The sequence below is a fragment of the Cyanistes caeruleus genome, chromosome 35 (assembly GCF_971803275.1).
Source record: "Cyanistes caeruleus chromosome 35, bCyaCae1.hap1.1, whole genome shotgun sequence".
Lineage (NCBI taxonomy): Eukaryota > Metazoa > Chordata > Aves > Passeriformes > Paridae > Cyanistes > Cyanistes caeruleus.
In genome coordinates, this window is record NC_141736.1 from 1,744,464 (window position 1) to 1,765,083 (window position 20,620).

The 20,620-nt window shown below is 68.7% G+C and overlaps 2 protein-coding genes across 12 annotated transcripts in view; one reads left to right on the forward strand and one right to left on the reverse strand.

The window, feature by feature from the left end:
• TRMT1 (tRNA methyltransferase 1) lies at positions 1–10,592 on the forward strand. The gene is made up of 17 exons (XM_086871478.1): positions 1–133; positions 528–798; positions 2,117–2,172; positions 2,577–2,665; positions 3,560–3,747; positions 4,365–4,480; positions 4,754–4,866; positions 5,768–5,916; positions 5,995–6,078; positions 6,483–6,552; positions 6,641–6,775; positions 8,191–8,276; positions 8,897–9,005; positions 9,122–9,198; positions 9,291–9,410; positions 9,490–9,601; positions 10,509–10,592. The coding sequence occupies exons 1-17, from the start codon at positions 112–114 to the stop codon at positions 10,572–10,574; spliced, it is 1,863 nt and encodes a 620-aa protein (XP_086727604.1). The 5' UTR covers positions 1–111; the 3' UTR covers positions 10,575–10,592.
• MAN2B1 (mannosidase alpha class 2B member 1) overlaps positions 10,583–20,620 on the reverse strand; it is a 20,550-nt gene continuing 10,512 nt past the window's right edge. For 2 of the 11 annotated variants that reach the window (XM_086871467.1, XM_086871470.1), the window contains exons 7-24: positions 20,213–20,329; positions 18,597–18,679; positions 17,877–17,997; positions 17,039–17,117; positions 16,756–16,865; positions 16,535–16,642; positions 16,259–16,375; positions 15,369–15,560; positions 14,599–14,696; positions 14,397–14,514; positions 14,197–14,315; positions 13,996–14,097; positions 13,365–13,452; positions 12,918–12,998; positions 12,321–12,533; positions 11,491–11,631; positions 10,854–10,956; positions 10,583–10,776 (exon numbers count right to left, since the gene is read on the reverse strand). In XM_086871467.1, coding sequence (XP_086727593.1) covers positions 10,616–10,776; positions 10,854–10,956; positions 11,491–11,631; positions 12,321–12,533; positions 12,918–12,998; positions 13,365–13,452; positions 13,996–14,097; positions 14,197–14,315; positions 14,397–14,514; positions 14,599–14,696; positions 15,369–15,560; positions 16,259–16,375; positions 16,535–16,642; positions 16,756–16,865; positions 17,039–17,117; positions 17,877–17,997; positions 18,597–18,679; positions 20,213–20,329 — 2,151 coding nt within the window. In that variant the 3' untranslated portion in view covers positions 10,583–10,615. Of the gene's footprint in view, positions 10,777–10,853; positions 10,957–11,490; positions 11,632–12,320; positions 12,534–12,917; positions 12,999–13,364; positions 13,453–13,995; positions 14,098–14,196; positions 14,316–14,396; positions 14,515–14,598; positions 14,697–15,368; positions 15,561–16,258; positions 16,412–16,534; positions 16,643–16,755; positions 16,866–17,038; positions 17,118–17,876; positions 17,998–18,596; positions 18,680–20,212; positions 20,330–20,620 lie in introns of all 11 variants that reach the window. The other 9 variants (XM_086871468.1, XM_086871466.1, XM_086871471.1 and 6 more) reach the window with 6 other exon arrangements.

The window sequence follows — 20,620 nt, forward strand, 5'->3', positions numbered from 1 at the left end:
CGCGGGATCGCGTTTGTGAGCGGCGGCCGGAGGTATTCGGACCCTGCGCGGCCGCCGGCGTCACGTGACCGGCGCAACATGGCGGCGCCCATGTGAGGGGCGGCGCGGGGGATGCGCGGGGCGGCGCGCGCGGGTGAGTGGGGGGGGGCACCGGGGGGGGGGACGACACCGGGGGGGACCGGAGGAGACGGGGGGAGTGGGGGGACACCGGGGCGGAACCCGCTGGGGGCGGGGTTTAGCCCCCCCGGCCTTGCCCCGCGCCACGTGCTGGGGGGGGGTTGGGGGGGGGGCTCGGTCCCGGTTTGGGGAGGGGTCTCCCCGTTCTCACCGGGGGATCCCCTCCCCCTCCACCCCCGTGGAGCTCATCCCCGCCTCTTCCTCCTCTTTCCCTGGGGGTCTCCTCCCCCTTTTCCCGCCCTCCGGGGCCGAACCCAAACCGCGCCGTTTTCACCCCAAAATCCGCTCCGGTACCACCGGGACCCCCCCCCGGGACCCCCCCGTGACACCCCCGGGACCCCCCCCAACAGCTGTCGCGCTCAGGAGCCTCTACAGAGCCCCCCCGGTTCCCCCCGGCATGGACGGAGCTTCCCCGAACGGCTCGGGGGGATCCCCGGGGGTCCCGGAGGTCCCGGGGGTCCCGGGGGGGTCACCGGGGGGGTCACCGGGACCCCCCCGGAGCTCCGGGGACCCCCCCGGGGCCGGGGAGACGCTGATCACCGAGGGCAGCGCCACCATCGCCTTCCCCGGGGGTAACGAGGTGTTTTATAACCCGGTGCAGGAATTCAACCGGGACCTGACGTGAGAACCGGGGGGAACCGGGGGGACCGGAACGGGGGGACCGGGGGGGGGGGGGACCGGGGGGGCTGGGGGGACCGGGGAGAGCCGGGAGAACCGGGGGGGAACGGGGGGAACCGAGGGGACCGGAACGGGGGGGGGGGGGGGACCGGGGGGCTGGGGGAGGCTCGGGAGAACCGGGGAACCCGGGGGGGGAACGGGAGAAGCGGGGGGGAACCGGGGGAGGGTCGGGGGGAACCGGGGGGAACCGGGGGGCTGGAGGGGACCGGGAGAACCGGGGAACCGGGGGGGAAACGGGAGAACCGGGGGGGACTGGGGGAGCTGGGGGGACCGGGGGGAACCGGGGGGGGAACGGGGGGGCTGGGGGGGAGCGGGGAAACGAGGGGGGACCGGAGAACCGGGGGGGGGACCGGGGGAAACGGGGGGGCTCGGGGGAACTGGGGGGGGGCTCGGAGGTGTCACGGGAGGGTTTGGGGGGTTCTGGGGGGCTCTGGGGGGTTTTGGGGGCGTTCTGGGGGGGTTCTGGGGGTCTCTGGGATGATCTTGGGGGGCTTTGGGGGAGTTCTGGGATGATCCTGGGGGGTTTTGGGGGGTCCTGGGATGATTCTGGGGGTCTCTGGGGGGGCTCAGGGATGACCCTGGGGGTCTCAGGGCGGGTTTTGGGGGGCTCTGGGGGAGCTCTGGGATGATCCTGGGTGTCTCTGGGGGTCTCTGGGGGGGCTCTGGGCTGCCCCCGGGTGGTCTCAGGGCAGGTTTTGGGGGGCTTTGGGGGGCTCTGGGCTGCCCCCGGGGGGTCTCAGGGGGGTTTTGGGGGGCTCTGGGGTCTCTGGGGATCTCAGGGCTGCCTCCAGGGGGTCTCAGGGGGGGTTTTGGGGAGCGCTGGGGGTCTCAGGGCTGCCCGAAGGGGGTCTCGGGGGGGTTTGGGGGGGCCCCGGGGGGTCTCAGGGGGGATTTGGGGGTCTCAAGGGGGGTTTGGGGGTCTCAGGGGGGGTCCCAGGGGGGGTTTTGGGGGGCCCCGGGGGGTCTCAGGGGGTTTTGGGGAGCTCTGGGGGTGTCAGGGCTGCCCTGGGGGGTCTCAGGGCTGCCCCCAGAGGGTCTCAGGGGGGGCTCTGGGGTCTCTGGGGGTCTCAGGGCTGCCCCGGGGGGTCTCAGGGCTGCCCCCAGGGGGTCTCAGGGAGGGTTTGGGGGGTCTCTGGGGGTCTCAGGGCTGCCCCGGGGGGTCTCAGGGGGGGTTTTGGGGGGCCCCGTGGGGTCTCAGGGGGGTTATTTTGGGGTGTCACCCCGTCCTCGGGGGGTTCCTGACGCCCCCCGCCCCCCCCAGCTGCGCCGTGCTGACGGAATTCGCTCGGCTCCAGCTGCGCCCCAAAGGAATTCGGGGTACGGAGGGGTCTGGGGGGGGTCCCCCATCCCTGGGGGGGGGGGGTCCCTGTTCCCCTCCCCCACCCCAAAGCCCATCCCTGGGGGGTCCCACAGCCCCCTCCCCCCTCCAGACCCCATTCCAGGGGTCCCTGTTCCCTCCCCCCATCCCCGGGGGGTCCCTGTTCCCATCCCCCACCCCAAACCCCATCCCCGGGGGGGTCCCTGTTCCCCTCCCCTCCCCCCCCAGACCCCATTTTCGGGGTCCCGCAGCCCCTCCCCCCATCCCCGGGGTTCCGCAGCCCCCTCCCCCACCCCAAACCCCATCCCGGGGGTCCCGCAGCCCCTCCCCCCATCCCGGGGGTCGCTGTCCCCCTCCCCTCCCCCCCTCATTTCGGGGTCCCCCATCCCCCTCCTCTCCCCAGTGCTGCTCCCGGGGGAGGAGGAGCCGGGGGGGAGCCCCCAAAACCCCCCCGAGACCCCACGGACGGCACGGCCCGGAGAGATCTGCGAGGTGAGCGGGGACTGGGGGGGACTGGGAATGGGACTGGGGGGGACTGGGAATGGGACTGGGGGGGACTGGGAATGGGACTGGGAATGGGACTGGGGGGGACTGGGGGGGACTGGGACTGGGAATGGGACTGGGGGGATTGGGGGGACTGGGAGGGACTGGGGGCACTGGGGCGACTGGGAATGGGACTGGGGGGGACTGGGAATGGGACTGGGGGCACTGGGGGGACTGGGAGGGACTGGGAGGGACTGGGAATGGGACTGGGGGGGACTGGGAGGGACTGGGGGCACTGGGGGGACTGGGAATGGGACTGGGAGGGACTGGGAATGGGACTGGGAGGGACTGGGAATGGGACTGGGGGGGACTGGGAGGGACTGGGGGGGGACTGGGGGGGACTGGGGGCACTGGGGGCACTGGGGGGACTGGGAATGGGACTGGGGGGACTGGGAGGGACTGGGGGGGACTGGGGGGGACTGGGAATGGGACTGGGAATGGGACTGGGAATGGGATAACGGGAACTGGGGGGGACTGGGAATGGGACTGGGAGCACTGGGAATGGGACTGGGGGCACTGGGAATGGGACTGGGGGCACTGGGAATGGGACTGGGGGCACTGGGGGCACTGGGGGGACTGGGAATGGGACTGGGGGGACTGGGAGGGAATGGGAGGGACTGGGAATGGGACTGGGACGAAGTGGGGGAGACTGGGAATGGGATAACGGGAATTGAGATGGACTGAGGGACTGGGAATGGGACTGGGAGGGATGGGGAGGGACTGGGAATGGGAACTGGGAATGGAACTGGGAATTGGATGGTGGGAACTGGGAGCACTGGGGGTCCCTGGGGGGGTCCCTGGGGGGGTCCCGGGGGGGTCCCTGACCCCTCCCTGTCCCCTCAGGGTGGGCTGCGTGTGCTGGAGGCGCTGGCAGCCTCGGGGCTGCGCTCGGTGCGCTTTGCCCGGGAGGTGCCGGGGCTGGCGGCCGTGGTGGCCGGGGACCGCTCCCCGCGCGCGGCCGCGCTCATCGCCCGCAACGTCGCCCTCAACGGGGTCGGGGGGCTCGTGACCCCGCGCCTGGCCGACGCCAGGTAACCCCCCACCCACAGAAACCCCCCCGGAGCGGGGAGGGGGCGCCTCCCGCCCCCCAAAAACCCCAAAGTGGGGAGGGGGCGCCTCCTGCCCCCCAAAAACCCCAAAGTGGGGAGGGGGCGCCTCCCGCCCGCTCTGGGGGTCCCCACAACGCTGTGGGGACCATCCTGTCCCGAGAGCAGCGGTGGGGAGGGGTCCCGAGGTGGGGAGGGGTCCTGAGGCCGAGCTGAGGGGGTGGGGAGGGGTCCTGAGGCCGAGCTGGGGGGTGGGGAGGGGTCCCGAGGTGGGGAGGGGTCCTGAGGTGGGGAGGAGTCCTGAGGTGGGGAGGGGTCCTGAGGCTGAGCTGTGGGGGGTGGGGAGGGGTCCCCAGGATGAGCTGGGGGGTGGGGAGGGGGTCTCAATGGGGGGTGGGGAAGGGTCCTGAGGCTGAGCTGAGGGGGTGGGGAGGGGTCCTGAGGCCAATCTGGGATGGTGGGGAGGGGTCCCGAGGTGGGGAGGGGTCCCCAGGCCCAGCTGGGGGGTGGGGAGGGGTCCCCAGGCCCAGCTGGGTGGGTGGGGGTCTCCCTGGGGTGCTGAGGGTCCCGTGGGGGTCCTGGGGACCCCCGCTGCCCCCCAGGGCTCTGATGTACCAGAGCAAGGCCGAGCGGGAACCGTTCGACGTCATCGACCTCGACCCCTACGGGAGCCCCGCGCCCTTCCTGGACGCCGCCGTGCAGGCGGTCAGCGAGGGGGGTGAGCCTGGGGGGACCCCAAAACTCCCTGGGACCCCCGAACACCCCTGGGACCCCCCAAAACCTTCCTGGGAACCCCCAAACCCTTCCTGGGAACCCCAAACAGCTCCTGTGTCCCCCCCAAACCCCCCGGGGACCCCCCCCAAACAACCCTGGAACCCCCCCAAACTCTGCTGGGACCCCCTTGGGATACCCCAAACTCCTCGGGGACCCCCGAAACCCCTTAGGGACCCCCCAAACCCCCCGGGGGACCCCCTGAACCCCGGATTCGCAGGCTTGCTGTGTGTGACGTGCACGGACATGGCGGTGATGGCCGGGAACAGCGCTGAGACCTGCTACAGCAAATACGGCTCCGTGTCCCTCAAGGGCAAGTTCTGCCACGAGATGGTCAGTGCAGGGTCTGGGGGGTCCCCGGGGGGTCTGGGGGGACACAGGAGGGGTTTGGGGGGTCACAGTAGGGGTTTGGGAGGACACAGGAGGGGTTTGGGGGGACACAGGAGGGGTTTGGGAGGACACAGGAGGGGTTTGGGGGGACACAGGAGGGGTTTGGGGGGACACAGGAGGGGTTTGGGGGACACAGGGGGGGTTTGGGGGGTCATAGGGGGGGTTTGGGGGTCACAGGAGGGGTTTGGGAGGTCACAGGAGGGGTTTGGGGGGACACAGGCGGGGTTTGGGGGGACACAGGCGGGGTTTGGGGGACACAGGAGGGGTTTGGGGGGTCCCTGAGGGGTTTGGGGGGTCACAGGAGGGGTTTGGGGGGACACAGGCGGGGTTTGGGGGGACACAGGCGGGGTTTGGGGGGACACAGGCGGGGTTTGGGGGACACAGGAGGGGTTTGGGGGGTCACAGGAGGGGTTTGGGGGGTCACAGGAGGGGTTTGGGGGGACACAGGAGGGGTTTGGGGGGGTCACAGGTGGGGTTTGGGGGGTCCCTGAGGGGTTTGGGGGGTCACAGGAGGGGTTTGGGGGGACACAGGAAGGGTTTGGGGGATCCTAGGGGGGTTTGGGGGGTCCCCGAGGGGTTTGGGGGGTACCCGGGGGGTGTGGGGGGACACAGGTGGGGTTTGGGGTGTCGCCAGGGGGTTTGGGTGGGATCCCAGGGGGGTTTGATGGGTCCCCGGGGGTTTGGGATGTCCCTGAGGAGTTCGGGGGGTCCCAGGAGGGGTTTGATGGGTCCCTGAGGAGTTTGGGTGTCCCCGAGGGGTTTGGGTTTCCCGGAGAGATTTGGGGGTCCCCGGGGGGGTCCCCCCGATGCGGGCGGGGGTCCCACAGCCCCCCGTGCCCCGCAGGCGCTGCGGATCGTCCTGCACAGCCTGGACCTGCGCGCCAACTGCTACCAGCGCTTCGTGGAGCCGCTGCTCTCCGTCAGTGCCGACTTCTACGTGCGCGTCTTCGTCAGGGTCTTCACCGGCCAGGCCAAGGTCAAAGCCTCGGCCAGGTGCGTTCTGGGGGGGTTTTGGGGGGGTTTTGGGGGTCTATGAGCCCCCCCTGAGCCTGTTTTTCGCCCCCTCCCCAGCAAACAGGCGCTGGTGTTTCACTGCCTGGGCTGCGGCTCGCACCACCTGCAGCGCCTGGGCAGGGCCACGAGCCACGGCAGCGGGTATGGCTTGGGGGGACACAGAGGGGTTTGGGGGTCCCCCGAGGGGTTTGGGGGGACACAGGAGGGGCTTGGGGGGACACAGGAGGGGTTTGGGGGGTCCCTGAGGGGTTTGGGGGGACACAGGAGGGGCTTGGGGGGACACAGGAGGGGCTTGGGGGGACACAGGAGGGGTTTGGAGGGTCCCCGAGGGATTTGGGGGGTCACAGGAGGGGTTTGGGGGTCCCCAGAGGGGTTTGGGGGGGACACAGGAGGGGTTTGGGGGGACACAGGAGGGGTTTGGGGGGGTCTCCGAGGGGTTTTGGGGGTCACAGGAGGGGTTTTGGGGGGACACAGGAGGGTTTTGGGGGTCCCCGAGCCCCCCCTGGACGGTTTTGGGGTGCTCTCAGCGCGTTTCCCCCGCTCAGGTTCAGGTACAGCGCAGCCACGGGGCCGCCCGTGGGTCCCTCGTGCGAGTTCTGCCAGCACCGGCACCAGGTGCAGCCCCCTCCCCACCCAAAGCCCCCCAACCCCGGGCTGGGGACCCCCAAACCCGGCCCTGAACCCCCTCTTTTTCCCCTCCAAGGTGGGGGGCCCGGTGTGGGCAGAGCCCCTGCACGACGCCGCCTTCGTGGGGAGCGTCCTGGCGGCGCTGGAGAGGAGCCCCGGGCGCTTCGGAAGCGAGCAGCGGCTGCGGGGGGTGCTGAGCGTCATCGCAGAGGTGACACCCCGAAACCGGGACACCCCAAAAACGGGACACCCCAAAAACGGGATACCCCGAAACCGGGATACCCTGAAACCAGGACACCCCAAAACTGGAACACCCCAAAAACGGGACACCCCAAAAATGGGACACCCCGAAACCGGGACACCCCGAAACCGGGACACCCTGAAACCGGGACACCCCAAAACTGGGACACCCCAAAACTGGGACACCCCAAAAACGGGACACCCCAAACGGGGAAACCCCAAAGGGGGACACCCCAAACCAGGACACCCCAAAGGGGAACACCCCCAAACTGGGACACCCCAAACTGGGACACCCCAAACATGGGGACAAACTGGGGACACCCCAAATGTGGGGACATCCTAAACTGGCGGACACCCCAGAAGTGGGGGATACCCCAAATGTGGGGACAAACTGGGGGACACCCCAAAACTGGGACACCCCAAATGTGAGGACACCCCCCGAACCTGGGGACACCCCGAAAGGGGGGACAAACTGGGGGACACCCCGAAACTGGGGGACACCCCAAATGGGGGGAAAAACTGGGGGACACCCTGAACCTGGGGACACCCTAAAAGTGGGTACACCCCAAGCCTGGGTACACCCCAAACACGGGTACACCCCCAACATGGGTACACCCCAAAGGTGGGTACACCCCAAGGCGGGGTACACCCCCAACATGGGTACACCCCCAACATGGGTACACCCCAAAGGTGGGTACACCCCAAGGCGGGGTACACCCCCAACATGGGTACACCCCAAAGGGGGGTACACCCCAAAGGGGGGTACACCCCCAACATGGGTACACCCCCAACATGGGTACACCCCAAAGGGGGGTACACCCCAAGGCGGGGTACACCCCCAACATGGGTACACCCCCAACATGGGTACACCCCAAAGGTGGGTACACCCCAAGGCGGGGTACACCCCCAACATGGGTACACCCCAAAGGGGGGTACACCCCAAGGCGGGGTACACCCCCAACATGGGTACACCCCAAAGGGGGGTACACCCCAAGGCGGGGTACACCCCCAACATGGGTACACCCCCAACATGGGTACACCCCAAAGGTGGGTACACCCCAAACACGGGTACACCCCCAACATGGGTACACCCCAAAGGTGGGTACACCCCAAGGCGGGGTACACCCCCAACATGGGTACACCCCCAACATGGGTACACCCCAAAGGTGGGTACACCCCAAGGCGGGGTACACCCCCAACATGGGTACACCCCAAAGGTGGGTACACCCCAAGGCGGGGTACACCCCAAGGCGGGGTACACCCCAAACACGGGTACACCCCAAAGGTGGGTACACCCCAAGCCGGGGCACACCCCAAAGGGGGGTACCCCCCAAACACGGGTACCCCGAGTGGGGCCGGCTGTGAGCGTGGGCTGTTGTGCGGCAGGAGCTGAGCGATGTCCCCCTGTACTACACCCTGGACGGGCTGAGCAGCACCATCCACAGCAACACCCCGTCCCTGCTGCAGCTCCGGTGCGACCCCCGGACCCCCCGGGACCCCCCCGGGACCCCCCTGGGACCCCCAAACCCCCCGGGACCCCTAAACCACCCCTGGGACCCCCCTGGGACCCCCAAACCCCCCCGGGACCCCTAAACTCCCCAAGACCCCTCCTGGGACCCCTAAACCCCCCCTGGGACCCCCAAACACCTCCTGGGACCCCCAGACCCCTCCTGGGACACCCAAACACCTCCTGGGACCCCCAGACCCCTGCAGGGACCCCTAGCGCCCCTTCAGGGACCCCCAGACCCCCTCAGGGACCCCCCCAAGCCCCCTCAGGGTCCCCCAGATGCTCTCTAAGACCCCCAGACCCCCTCAGAGACCCCCAGACCCCCTCAGAGACCCCCTCAGGGACCCCCAGACCCCGCCATGGACCCCCAGACCCCCTCAGGGAGCACCTCAGGGACCTCCAGACCCCTCTAGGGACCCCCAAACCCCCTCAGAGACCCCCGGAGCCCCTCCAGGACCCCCCAGACCCCCCCCCCAGACCCCCTCAGGGACCCCCAGACCCCCTCAGGGACCCCCCCAAACCCCCTCAGAGACCCCCCAGACCCCCTCAGAGACCCCTAGACCCCCCAGATCCCGCTGTCCCCAGGTCAGCCCTGCTGCACGCCGGATTCCGCGTCTCGCTGTCCCACGCCTGCCGCAACGCCGTCAAGACGGACGCGCCGCCGGCCGCGCTCTGGGACATCATGCGCTGCTGGGTGAGGAGGGGGCTCAGGGACCCCCTGGGACCCCCCGGGGACACCCCTGGGACCCCCCTGGGACCCCTCCCCACGCATGGGGCTCCTTTTTTCCCATCCTTTCTTTCCCCCCCCAGGCCAAGCTCCACCCGGTGAAGCTCGAGCGGCTCCCGGAGTCCAGCCCGGCCGCCCGGATCCTCTCGGTGGAGCCCACGTAGGGACCCCCCCCGTGATGGGGAGACCCCCAAAACCCCCCCGAGCCCTCCCCAAAACCCCCCCGAGCCCTCCTCTTTGCCCCCCCGCCAGGCTCCAGGCCTCCTTCGCCCTCCACGAGGACGCCAACCCCAGCTCCCGCAAGCGCGGCTTGAAGAGGTTCCCCGAGAACCCCGAAGCTTTTTGGGGTCCCAAGGCCAGGGCCAAGGCAGGGTGAGAGCCGGGGGGGCTGAATTGAGGGGGGGTCTCCTTCCCTGGGCGGGGGGTCCCGGCTCATTCCCGGATTTCCCAGGGGGGGCGTCGCTCCCTCCCTGCAGGAGAAGCGTGAACGGCTCCAGAACAAGCGAGGGCAGCGCCCGGACGGGGCCACGCTCAAACGATTCCCCTGCAAGCGCTTCAAGGAGGTGGGCGGGGGTCCCCGAAATCCCCAGGGGGTCCCCGAAATCCCCGGGGGGTCCCCAAAATCCGCGGGGGGTCCCAAACCTGGGGAGGGGTCCCCGAAATCCCCAGGGGGGTCCCCAAAATCCGCGGGGGGTCCCAAAGCTGGGGGGGAGTCCCCGAAATCCGCGGGGGGTCCCCAAAATCCCCAGGGGGTCCCCGAAATCCCCAGGGGGTCCCCAAAATCCGTAGGGGGTCCCAAAGCTGGGCAGGGGTCCCAGAGCTGGGGCGGGTCCCCAAAATCCACAGGGGGTCCCCGAAATCTGCAGGGGGTCCCAAAGCTGGGGGGGTCCCCAAAATCCCCAGGGGGTCCCAAAGCTGGGCAGGGGTCCCCAAAATCCGCAGGGGGTCCCCAAAATCCCCAGGGGGTCCCCAGAATCCCCAGGGGGTCCCAAAGCTGGGGAGGGGTCCCCGAAATCCGCAGGGGGTCCCCGAAATCCACAGGGGGTCCCAAAATCTGCAGGGGGTCCCAAAGCTGGGAGGGGGTCCCCAAAATCCGCAGGGGGTCCCAAAGCTGGGGGGGTCCCCAAAATCCGCAGGGGGTCCCAAAGCTGGGGGGGCAGGTCCCAAATCTGGGGGAGGGTCCCCAAAATCCGCAGGAGGTCCCCAAAACGCGCGGGGGGGATAAAAGGGGGCGGGTCGGGAATCAAAGGGAGATTTTGGGGGAATAAAAGGGGGGGGTCAGGAATAAAAACGGGGCTGGGAGTGAGGAGGGGGCTTGGGAATTTGGGGAAGGGGCTTGGGAATAAGGGGAGCGGGGTTGGGAATTTGGGGAGGGGGTTTGGGAGGGTCTTTGTAAATTTGGGGAGGGGGTTTTGGCACAGAGTGGGGGTTCTGGGGCAGCTCCCAGCCCCCCCTTGTGTCACCCCCCAGGGCTGCTGTCCCCAGGGCGAGCACTGCCGTTACTCCCACGAGACCCCCCCGGCTGCCCCCAATTAAAGCTCGGCTGAACAGAAACCTCGGGGGGCTTTAATCAACTTTCAGCAGGGGTGGGGGGTGGGCTCGGGAAGCCCCCAGCCCCCCTGGGGACCCCCCTGGGGACCCCCGTACCGCACCGAGGCCAGGAAGGTGCGGATCTCCATCGGCTCCAGCTGCACGCGCCGTGGGTCCAGCCGGGGCGCCCGCTGCGGTTTGGGGGTCCCTGGGGGGGCGGGAAGGTGAGGAGGGGGTCCTGCGACCCCTGGGACCCCTCCCCAAATCCCCCCCAGCCCCCGGAACCTGTGGGTGTGTTCCAGAGCAGGCGGGACACGCTGTGCAGAGGGATGTCGCCCCCCAGGGCCATCTCCCGCAGAGAGGTGATGGTGAAGGCTGAGAAAAGGGTCTGGGGGCGGTAGGGCCGTCAGAGACCCCCCAGAGCCGCCCCCAGATTCCCCAGGCCGCGGGGAGCCGGCGGAGACCCCCCAGCCCCACCCCAGAGCGAGGCACGGGCACCCCGGGAACAACCCCAAGACCCCCAAAATGGGGTTGGGACCCCCCGGTGGTGACCCCAAATCCCCCAAATCAGGACCAGGACCCCCAGTGGTGGCCCCAAGCCCCCCAGAACAGAACCGGGACCCCCAGGGATGACCCCAAGCCCACCCCAGCCCCCCATGCTGACCCCAGCCCCCAGTGCTGACCCCAGGACCCCCAGGGATGACCCCAGGACCCCCATACCCACCCCAGGAGCCCCGGTGCGGCCCCCAGCCCCCCGTGCTGACCCCAGGACCCCCCGTGCCGACCCCAGCCCCCCGTGCTGACCCCAGGACCCCCAGGGATGACCCCAGACCCCCATACCCACCCCAGGAGCCCCGGTGCCGCCCCCAGCCCCCTGCACTGACCCTAGGGACCCCTGCCCACCCCAGGACCCCGCGCTGACCGTCACGTCCACGCTGACCGGGCCGGAGCCGTTGTGGCGCTCCAGGAGCTGCTCCAGGCGCAGCAGGAGGGTCCCGGCCCCCCTCGGCTCCACCGACAGCAGCTGCAGCCAGGGGGGCAGCGCCCGCCGCAGCCCCGAGAACTGCGGGGAACCGTCAGAGACCCCTCCTCAAATACCTGGAGACCCCTCCTCAGTCACCTGGGTCAGCCTGGAGACCCCTCCTCAAATACCTGGAGACCCCTCCTCAATTACCTGAGCCTAGAGACCCCTCACCAATCACCTGGAGACCCCTCCCCACTTACCTGGGTCAGCCAGGAGACCCCTCCCCAATTACATGAGACAGGAGACCCCTCCCCACTCACCTGTCTCAGGTACCCCCACACACACACCTGGCACAGGTAACCCCAAACTCCTCACACCTGGCACAGGTAACCCCACACACCTGGCACAGGTAACCCCAAACTCCTCACACCTGGCACAGGTAACCCCACACACCTGGCACAGCTGACCCCACACACCTGGCACAGGTAACCCCACACACCTGGCACAGGTAACATCACACACCTGGCACAGGTAACCCCACACATCTGGCACAGGTAACATCACACACCTGGCTCAGGTAACAGCACACACCTGACACAGGTGACCCCACACACCTGGCACAGGTAACCCCACACACCTGGCACAGGTAACCCCACACACCTGGCACAGGTACCCCCACACACCTGGCACAGGTAACACCACACACCTGGCTCAGGTACCCCCACACACCTGTCTCAGGTAACCCCACACACCTGTCTCAGGTACCCCCACATCCCGTCCCCGCTCACCTGGCGCAGGTGAGGTCCCTGTCCGGGTGCCAGCACCAGGTACGGGGGTGTCACCATCTCCTGGGCCAGTGGCCGCTGCGCCGCGGTGGCCGCGGGCGTGTCCAGCAGCAGCCGGTGCCGGCCCCGCACCACCAGGCCCTGCCCGGCCTCACCTGGCTCGTCCAGCGGCTCCCCGAGCCCCCGGTTATCGTCCTGGAGGAGCCTCCGGTGCACCTGGGGGGGCACAGGTGAGTCCTGACCCTGCCCAGGTGAGTCCTGGCCCTGCCCAGGTGAGTCCTGGCCCCTCCCAGGTGAGTCCTGCCCCGCCCAGGTGAGTCCTGCCCCGCCCAGGTGAGTCCTGACCCTGCCCAGGTGAGTCCTGGTCCCTCCTAGGTGAGTCCTGGCCCTACCCAGGTGAGTCCTGACCTGCCCAGTGAGTTCTGACCCTCCCAGGTGAGTCCCATCCCCTCCTAGGTGAGTCCTGGCCCCTCCCAGATGAGTCCCATCCCCTCCCAGGTGAGTCCCATCCCCTCCCAGGTGAGTCCCTCCCTGCTCAGGTGAGTCCCATCCCCTCCCAGGTGAGTCCCGGCCCCTCCCAGGTGTGCCCCGCCCGCTCACCATCAGCTCCAGGGACCCGTCCGTGACGCTGCTGCCGCCCTGCGAGCGATCAGTGAGCACCGTCAGCTGCACCTTCTGATCCTGCCGGGGGGGACAAGTGTGACCAGGTGTGTCCAGGTGTGCTCCAGCTGTGTCCCCAGGTGTGCCCCAAGTGTGCCCCAAGTGTGCCCAGGTGTGTCCCAGGTGTGCCCAGGTGTGACCCAGGTGTGACCCAGGTGTGACCCAGGTGTGTCCCAGGTGTGCCCCAGGTGTGACCCAGGTGTGCCCCAGGTATTTTCGGATGTGGCCCAGGTGTACCCAGGGGTGTCCCAAGTGTGTCCAGGTGTCCCCAGGTGTGTTTAGGTGTACCTACGTGTGTCCCAGGTGTGTCCAGGTGTGTCCCAGGTGTGTCCCAGGTGTGCCCCAGGTGCGCCCCAGGTGCGCCCCAGGTGTGTCCAGCCCTGGTACCTTGATGAAGATCCGGGTGGTCACTGGGTAATAATTCCCGGCCACGGGCTCGCTCTGGCTCAGGTTCCAGGTGGGGCGGTGGTCACGCCTGGGGGGGCCCGGGGGGGTCACGGGGGTCACCTGAACCCCTTGGGGGGGTCCCAGGGGTCACCTGAACCCCTTGGGGAGGTCTCGGGGGTCACCTGAGCCCCCTGGGAGGGTCACCTGAGCCCCTGGGGAGGGGTCTCCGGGGTCACCTGAGCCCCTCGAGGGGGGTCCTGGGGGTCACCTGAGTCCCTGGGGGGGGGTCACCTGAGCCCCTGGGGGGGTCCCAGGGGTCACCTGAGTCCCCTGTGGGGGTCACCTGAACCCCTTGGGGGGGTCCCGGGGGTCACCTGAGCCCCTCGAGGGGGGTCCTGGGGGTCACCTGAGTCCCTGGGGGGGGTCACCTGAGCCCCTGGGGGGGGGTCTCAGGGGTCACCTGAGCCCCTGGGGGGGTCCCGGGGGTCACCTGAGCCCCTGGGGGGGGGTCTCAGGGGTCACCTGAGCCCCTGGGGGGGTGTCTCAGGGGTCACCTGAGCCCCTGGGGGGGGTCCTGGGGGTCACCTGAGCCCCTCGAGGGGGGTCCCGGGGGTCACCTGAGCCCCCTCACCTGCGCTCCAGCACCTGGCGCCCGTTGGAGTCGGTGTAGAAGCGGCCGTTGGTGCGCAGCGGCGTCTGGAAGCGGCTGATGATCTCCTTGCCCAGCCCGTCCCTGCGTGGGGCACAGCCGTCACCCCCCGGGCGTGGGGAGGGGTCCCCAGAGGAGCTCTGGGAGGGGGAGGGGGTCCCCAGACCCCTCCCCAAGACTCACCTGACGGGGATGGGCCCCACGGTCCACTCCAGCTCCAGGTAGGGCTGCCCCGGGCGCAGCCGCAGCACCTGCGAGCACCACGCCGAGAAGCTCTGGTGCAGCTCCTGCACCAGCGGCGTCTGCGGCGGGAGGGGATGCTCAGCCACGTGGGGAGACCCCTCCCCAAACCCCCCCGGCGACCCCCAGAGACCCCTGCCCACCTTGAGGAGGCGCGTGGCCGCGCGCTCGGCCACGGGGACGGGCGCGGAGGAGTTGGGACGGAAGATGTAGGCGCCCGAGGCCTGGGGGCTCTGCGAGTCCCCGGTGCTGGCGTTGTACCTGGGGGGGCCAGGTGAGCTCAGGGGACCCCCCCCCCCCGCAGCTGGGACCACCCCCCAAAACCCCCAAAGCCCCCTGGCTCACCAGTAGAAGCTCTGGAAGACGGGCAGCGAGAAGCCCTGGGCCAGGTTCTGGATCTCGCGCAGGTGCCCCGTGGAGGGGTCAAACAGGACCCGCAGGTGCTGGGGGAGGTGGGGCAGGACAGGTGAGTCAGCCCCGCCCTCCCCAGGCCACCCAGGCACCCCCAACTGGTTAAACTGGGAGCTGGGACTCGTCTGCCCCTGACGCTGCCAGCCCAGTGGGGTCCCCCCACCCTCCCACACCGAACCCTCACCTGTCCTCTCACCCCAAACCCTCACCTGTCCCCTCTGTGACCCCTCACCTGTCCCCCACCCCAAACCCTCACCTGTCCCCTCTGTGACCCCTCACCTGTCCCCTCACCCCAAACCCTCACCTGTCTCCACACCCCAAACCCTCACCTGTCCCCCCACCCCAAATCCCCCGTCCCCCCCGATGTCCCCTCACCCCAAGCCCCCCGTCTCCCCTGATGTCTCCTCACCTGTCCCCTGTCCCCCCCCACTGTCCCTTCACCTGTCCTCCCGATGTCCCCACACCTGTCCTCTGTCCCCACCATGTCCCCTCACCTGTCCCCCTGCTGTCCCCCCCCGCTGTCCCCTCACCTGTCCCCCCCCATGTCCCCTCACCTGTCCCCCTCACCTGTCCCCTGTCCCCCCCGATGTTCCCTCACCTGTCCCCCCCCCATGTCCCCTCACCTGTCCCCCCTCGATGTCCCCTCACCTGTGCCCCCCCATGTCCCCTCACCTGTCCCCTGTCCCCCCCCGCTGTCCCCCCACCTCGTTCTCGATCTGCGGCTCGGGGTCCCCCGAGGGCCACCTGGGGGGGTCCCGGGGGTCCCCCGGGCTCAGCTGGGTCACCTGGAAGGTGCTGAAGCCCACAGGGGGGACGCGGGCCTGGAACAGGAGCTCCCCCGGAGCCCCCCCGGCACCGCCCCGCAGCCAGCGCGTCACGGGGGACACCGGCAGCACCTGCCGACAGGTGAGGGGACAGGGGACAGGTCATGGGGGACACCGGCAGCACCTGCCGACAGGTGAGGAGGGGACATGGGGACAGGTGAGGGGGACAGGTGAGGGGACAGGGGACAGGTGAGGGGGACACCAGCAGCACCTGCGGACAGGTGAGGGGACATGGGGACAGGTGAGGGGGACAGGGGACAGGTCACGGGGGACACCGGCAGCAGCTGCCGACAGGTGAGGGGACATGGGGGGACAGGGGACAGGTGAGGGGGACAGGTCACGGCCAACACCGGGAGCACCTGGGGACAGGTGAGGGGACAGGTGAGGGGGACAAGTCACAGCCAACACCAGGAGCACCTGGGGACAGGGGACAGGTGAGGGGGACAGGGGAGGGGTCACAGGGGGACCGGTGGGTGAGGGGACAGGTGAGGGGGTCACAGGGATCACAGAGGGCACAGGTGAGGGTTTGGGGTGGGGACAGGTGAGGGGTCACAGAGGTCACAGGTGAGGGGGTCACAGGTGGGACAGGTGAGGGTTTGGGGTGGGGGGACAGGTGAGGGGGGTCACAGGGGACAGGTGGGACAGGTGAGGGTTTGGGGTGGGGGTCCAGGTGAGGGGGGTCACAGGTGAGGGGGCCACAGGTGAGGGGGTCACAAGTGAGGGGGCACAGGGGTCACAGGTGAGGCTTTGCCGGGTCCAGGTGAGCTTACCTGGCTGGCCACGGGCCGGCCCTGAGGGTCGCTGACGGCGTAGGCGGTGCCGCTGACCGGGAGCCGCACGGGCCAGGTGACATCCCAGGCCAGGGGGTTGTACAGGAGCACCGAGAACTGGGGAGGGGGCGTCACATGGGGTGGGGTCAGGTCCTGGGGACCCCCAGGGTGTCACACGGGGGGGGGGTCAGGCCCTGGGGACCCCCAGGATGTCATACAGGGGGGGTCAGGCCCTGGGGACCCCCAGACCCCCCCAGACCCCCCCCGGGTGCTCACCTGAGGGGTGGTCTCGCTGAGGGGGCACACGCTGATGTTGAGGGCATTGCAGAACACGAAGGGACCCTTGGTGTCCCCCAGCAGGGACAGGGCGTTGGCCACCAGCACCTGCCGGGCGGTAGCCACGGTTTATGAGCGGGGAGGGGTCTCTGGGTCACCCCCAGCCCCACCTGTGACCCCCCCAGAGCCCCCCCATGGCCCCGGGTGGGTGTTGCGCTCACCTGGCAGCGCTCCCAGCCCTTGGCCAGCTGCCGGGCGTAGTCGTTGGCCACGTGCTGCCGCTCGGTGCCGGCCACCGCGTCGTGGTGCTGGGCCACGGCCACCGCCTCGCCTCGGGGACAAAGGGGGGTCTCAGGGGGTCCCCCAGGTGTCCCAGCTGTCCCCCAGGTGTCCCCCAGGTGTGTCCCCAGGTGTGTCCCAGCTGTCCCCAGGTGTGTCCCAGCTGTCCCCCAGGTGTGTCCCAGGTGTGTCCCAGCTGTCCCCCAGGTGTCCCCAGGTACTCACGGAGCACAGAGCTGTCCCCAGGGCCAAAGGGACCCTCCCGGACCGAGGGCCCGGCCAGGGCTTCCAGCTGGCTGCAGACCTGGGGGGACACGATAGGTGTCTGAGGGGGTCCCCAGGGCCCCCCCAAAGCCTGGGGGGGTCCCCAGGTGTCCCGGGGGGGGACCCCGGTGCCCCCAAAAGCCTGGAAGGGTCCCCAGCGGGGTTCCCAAAGGCTGGAGAGGTCCCCCCAAATCCAGGAGGGGTCCCTGGTGCCCCCCAAAGTTGGGAGGGGTCCCCAAAGCCTGGGGGGGGTCCCCAAAGCCTGGAGGGGTCTGTGGTGCCCCCCAAATCCTGGAGGGGTCCCCGGTGTCCCCCCAATGCCTGGAGGGGTCCCCAAATCCTGGCAAGGTCCCTGTTGCCCCAGGGGGGTCCCCAAAGGCTGGAGGGGTCCCCAGTGTCTTCTCAAATCCCAGGGGGGTCCCCATTGCCCCCCAAATCCCAGGGGGGTCCCCCCAAGTCCCGGGGGGTCCCTGTTGCCCCCAGATGTCTCCCCAAGTCCCGGAGGGTCTCCCCAAGTCCCGGGGGGTCCCCCCAAGTCCCAGGGGTCCCGGTTGCCCCCCAAATCCCGGGGGGTCCCCCCAAATGCCGGGGGATCTCCCCAAGTCCCGGGGGTCCCCGTTGCCCCCCAAATCCCGGGGGGTCCCCCCAAATCCCGGGGGGTCTCCCCAAGTCCCGGGGGTCCCTGTTGCCCCCAGATGTCCCCCCAAATCCCGGGGGTCCCCCCAAGTCCCGGGGGTCCCTGTTGCCCCCGAAGTCCTGGTTGCCCCCCAAGTCCCGGGGGTCCCGGTTGCCCCCCGACCTGCAGGAAGCCGCTGCTGAGGCGCTCGTAGCCCTTGAGCGCGGGGCGGCTGCTGAAGAAGCCGCTCCAGAACTGGTGGGGCCCATCCGAGTAGGGCAGGAAATCGTCCGACTTGAGGGGCCTGGGGACGGAAACAGCCCCGCTGTGTCCGGCTCTGTCCGGCTGTCTGTCTGTCCGGCTGTCTGTCCAGCTGTCTGTCTGTCCGGCTGGCTGGCTGTCTGTCTGTCTGGCTGTCTGTCCGGCCGTCTGTCTGGCTGTCTGTCTGGCTGTCTGTCTGGCTGGGTGTCCGGCTGGGTGTCCGGCTGGGTGTCTGTCCAGCTGTCTGTCTGTCTGTCGGCTGTCTGCCTGGCTGCTGGCTGTCTGTCTGTCCGGCTGTCTGTCTGTCCAGCTGTCTGTCTGTCCAGCTGTCTCTGGCTGTCCAGCCGTCCATCAGTCTGCCTGGCTGTCCGTCAGTCTGTCTGTCCGTCCGTCTGCCTGTCTATCCGTCTGTCCAGCTGTCAGTCTGTCCGGCTGTCTGTCCATCCATCTGTCCGTCTGTCCGTCCATCTGCCCATCCATCCATCATCCATCCATCCATCCATCCATCCCTCCGTCTGTCTCTCCATCCGTCTGTCCGTCCCTCCGTCTCTCCATCCGTCTGTCCGTCCCTCCGTCTGTCCCCCCATCTGTCTCTCCATCCGTCTGTCTGTCCCCCCCGGCCCCCCCGGCCCCGCCCCTCACCAGGTGAGGTTGGCGCGGTTCAGCTCCCACAGGTAACAGGAGGGGGTCGAGTACAGGGCGTGGACGCGGCTGCCGTTGGCTTGCTGGGGACAGAGAGGGGTTGGGGACAGCCAGGGGACACTGAGGGGACAGCGAGGGGACACCGAGGGGACAGAGAGGGGTTGGGGACGCTGAGGGGACAGCGAGGGGTTGGGGACACCAAGGGGACAGAGAGGGGTTGGGGACAGCGAGGGGACAGAGAGGGGTTGGGGACAGCAAGGGGACATCGAGGGGTTGGGGGGACATTGAGGGGTTGGGGACACCGAGGGAACAGAGAGGGGTTTGTGGGGACAGCGAGGGGTTTGTGGGGACAGCGAGGGGACAGCAAGGAGACACCGAGGGGTTGGGGACAGCCAGGGGACAGCCAGGGGACACCGAGGGGTTTGGGGGGACAGAGAGGGGTTAGGGACACCAAGGACACACCGAGGGGACAGCAAGGGGACAGAGAGGGGACACTGAGGGGACACCGAGGGGTTTGGGGGGACAGAGAGGGGTTGGGGACACCAAGGACACACCAAGGGGACAGCGAGGGGACACTGAGGGGACAGCGAGGGGACAGCGAGGGTTTGGGGACGCTGAGGGGACACTGAGGGGTTGGGGACACCGAGGGGACACTGAGGGGTTGGGGACAGCGAGGGGACACTGATGGGACACTGAGGGGTTTGGGGGGACAGAGAGGGGTTGGGGACACCAAGGGCACACTGAGGGGACATCAAGGGGACAGCGAGGGATTGGGGACACTGAGGGGACAGCGAGGGGACAGCAAGGGGTTGGGGTGGCAGTGATGTTTGGGGTGACACAGTAATTTTGGGGTGATGCAGTGATTTTGGGGTGACATACTGAGGTTTGGGGTGACACAGAGACTGATTTTGGGGTGACACAGTGACTGATTTTGGGGTGACACAGGGGGTTTGGGGTGACACAGGGGGTTTGGGGTGACAGTGATGTTTTGGGGTGACACAGTGATTTTAGGGTGACACAGTGACTGATTTTGGGGTGACACAGTGACTTTGGGGTGACACAGTGAATGATTTTGGGGTGACACAGTGACTGATTTTGGGTGACACGGGGTTTGGGGTGACACAGTGACTTTGGGGTGACAGTGATGTTTGGGGTGACACAGGGGGTTTGGGGTGACACAGAGACTGATTTTGGGGTGACACAGTGATTTTGGGGTGACAGAGACCGATTTTGGGGTGACACAGGGATTTTGGGGTGACACAGGGATTTTGGGGTGACAGTGATGTTTGGGGTGACATGGGGGTTTCGGGGTGACACAAGGGGTTTGGGGTGACACAGGGATTTTGGGGTGACACAGGGATTTTGGGGTGACACAGTGACTGATTTTGGGGTGACACAGGGATTTTGGGGTGACAGGGGGTTTGGGGTGACAGTGATGTTTGGGGTGACACAGGGATTTTGGGGTGACACAGGGATTTTGGGGTGACACAGTGATTTTGGGGTGACACAGGGGGTTTGGGGTGACACAGGGGGTTTGGGGTGACACAGTGATGTTTGGGGTGACACAGTGACCGATTTTGGGGTGACACAGGGATTTTGGGGTGACAGCCCCTCACCCTGGCGTTGGCGTGGGCGATCAGCTTGTCCAGGTTCTTGAACCACAGGTGGGCGTTCTCGTAGTGGAAGTCGGAGCCCATCGTCATCAGGATGTGCCGGGTCCGGTACTGCTGGGCCTGGGGACGGGGACATGGCTCGGGACACACGGGGACACCCGGGGACACCCAGGAACCCCGGCCTGGGGACGGGGACACGGCTCGGGACACACGGGGACACCCAGGAACCCCGGCCTGGGGACGGGGACACGGCTCGGGACACACGGGGACACACGGGGACACCCAGAAACGCCGGCCTGGGGATGGGGACACGGCTCGGGACACACGGGGACACCCAGGAACCCCACCCTGGGGACGGGGACACGGCTCGGGACACACAGGGACACCCAGAAACCCCGGCCTGGGGACAGG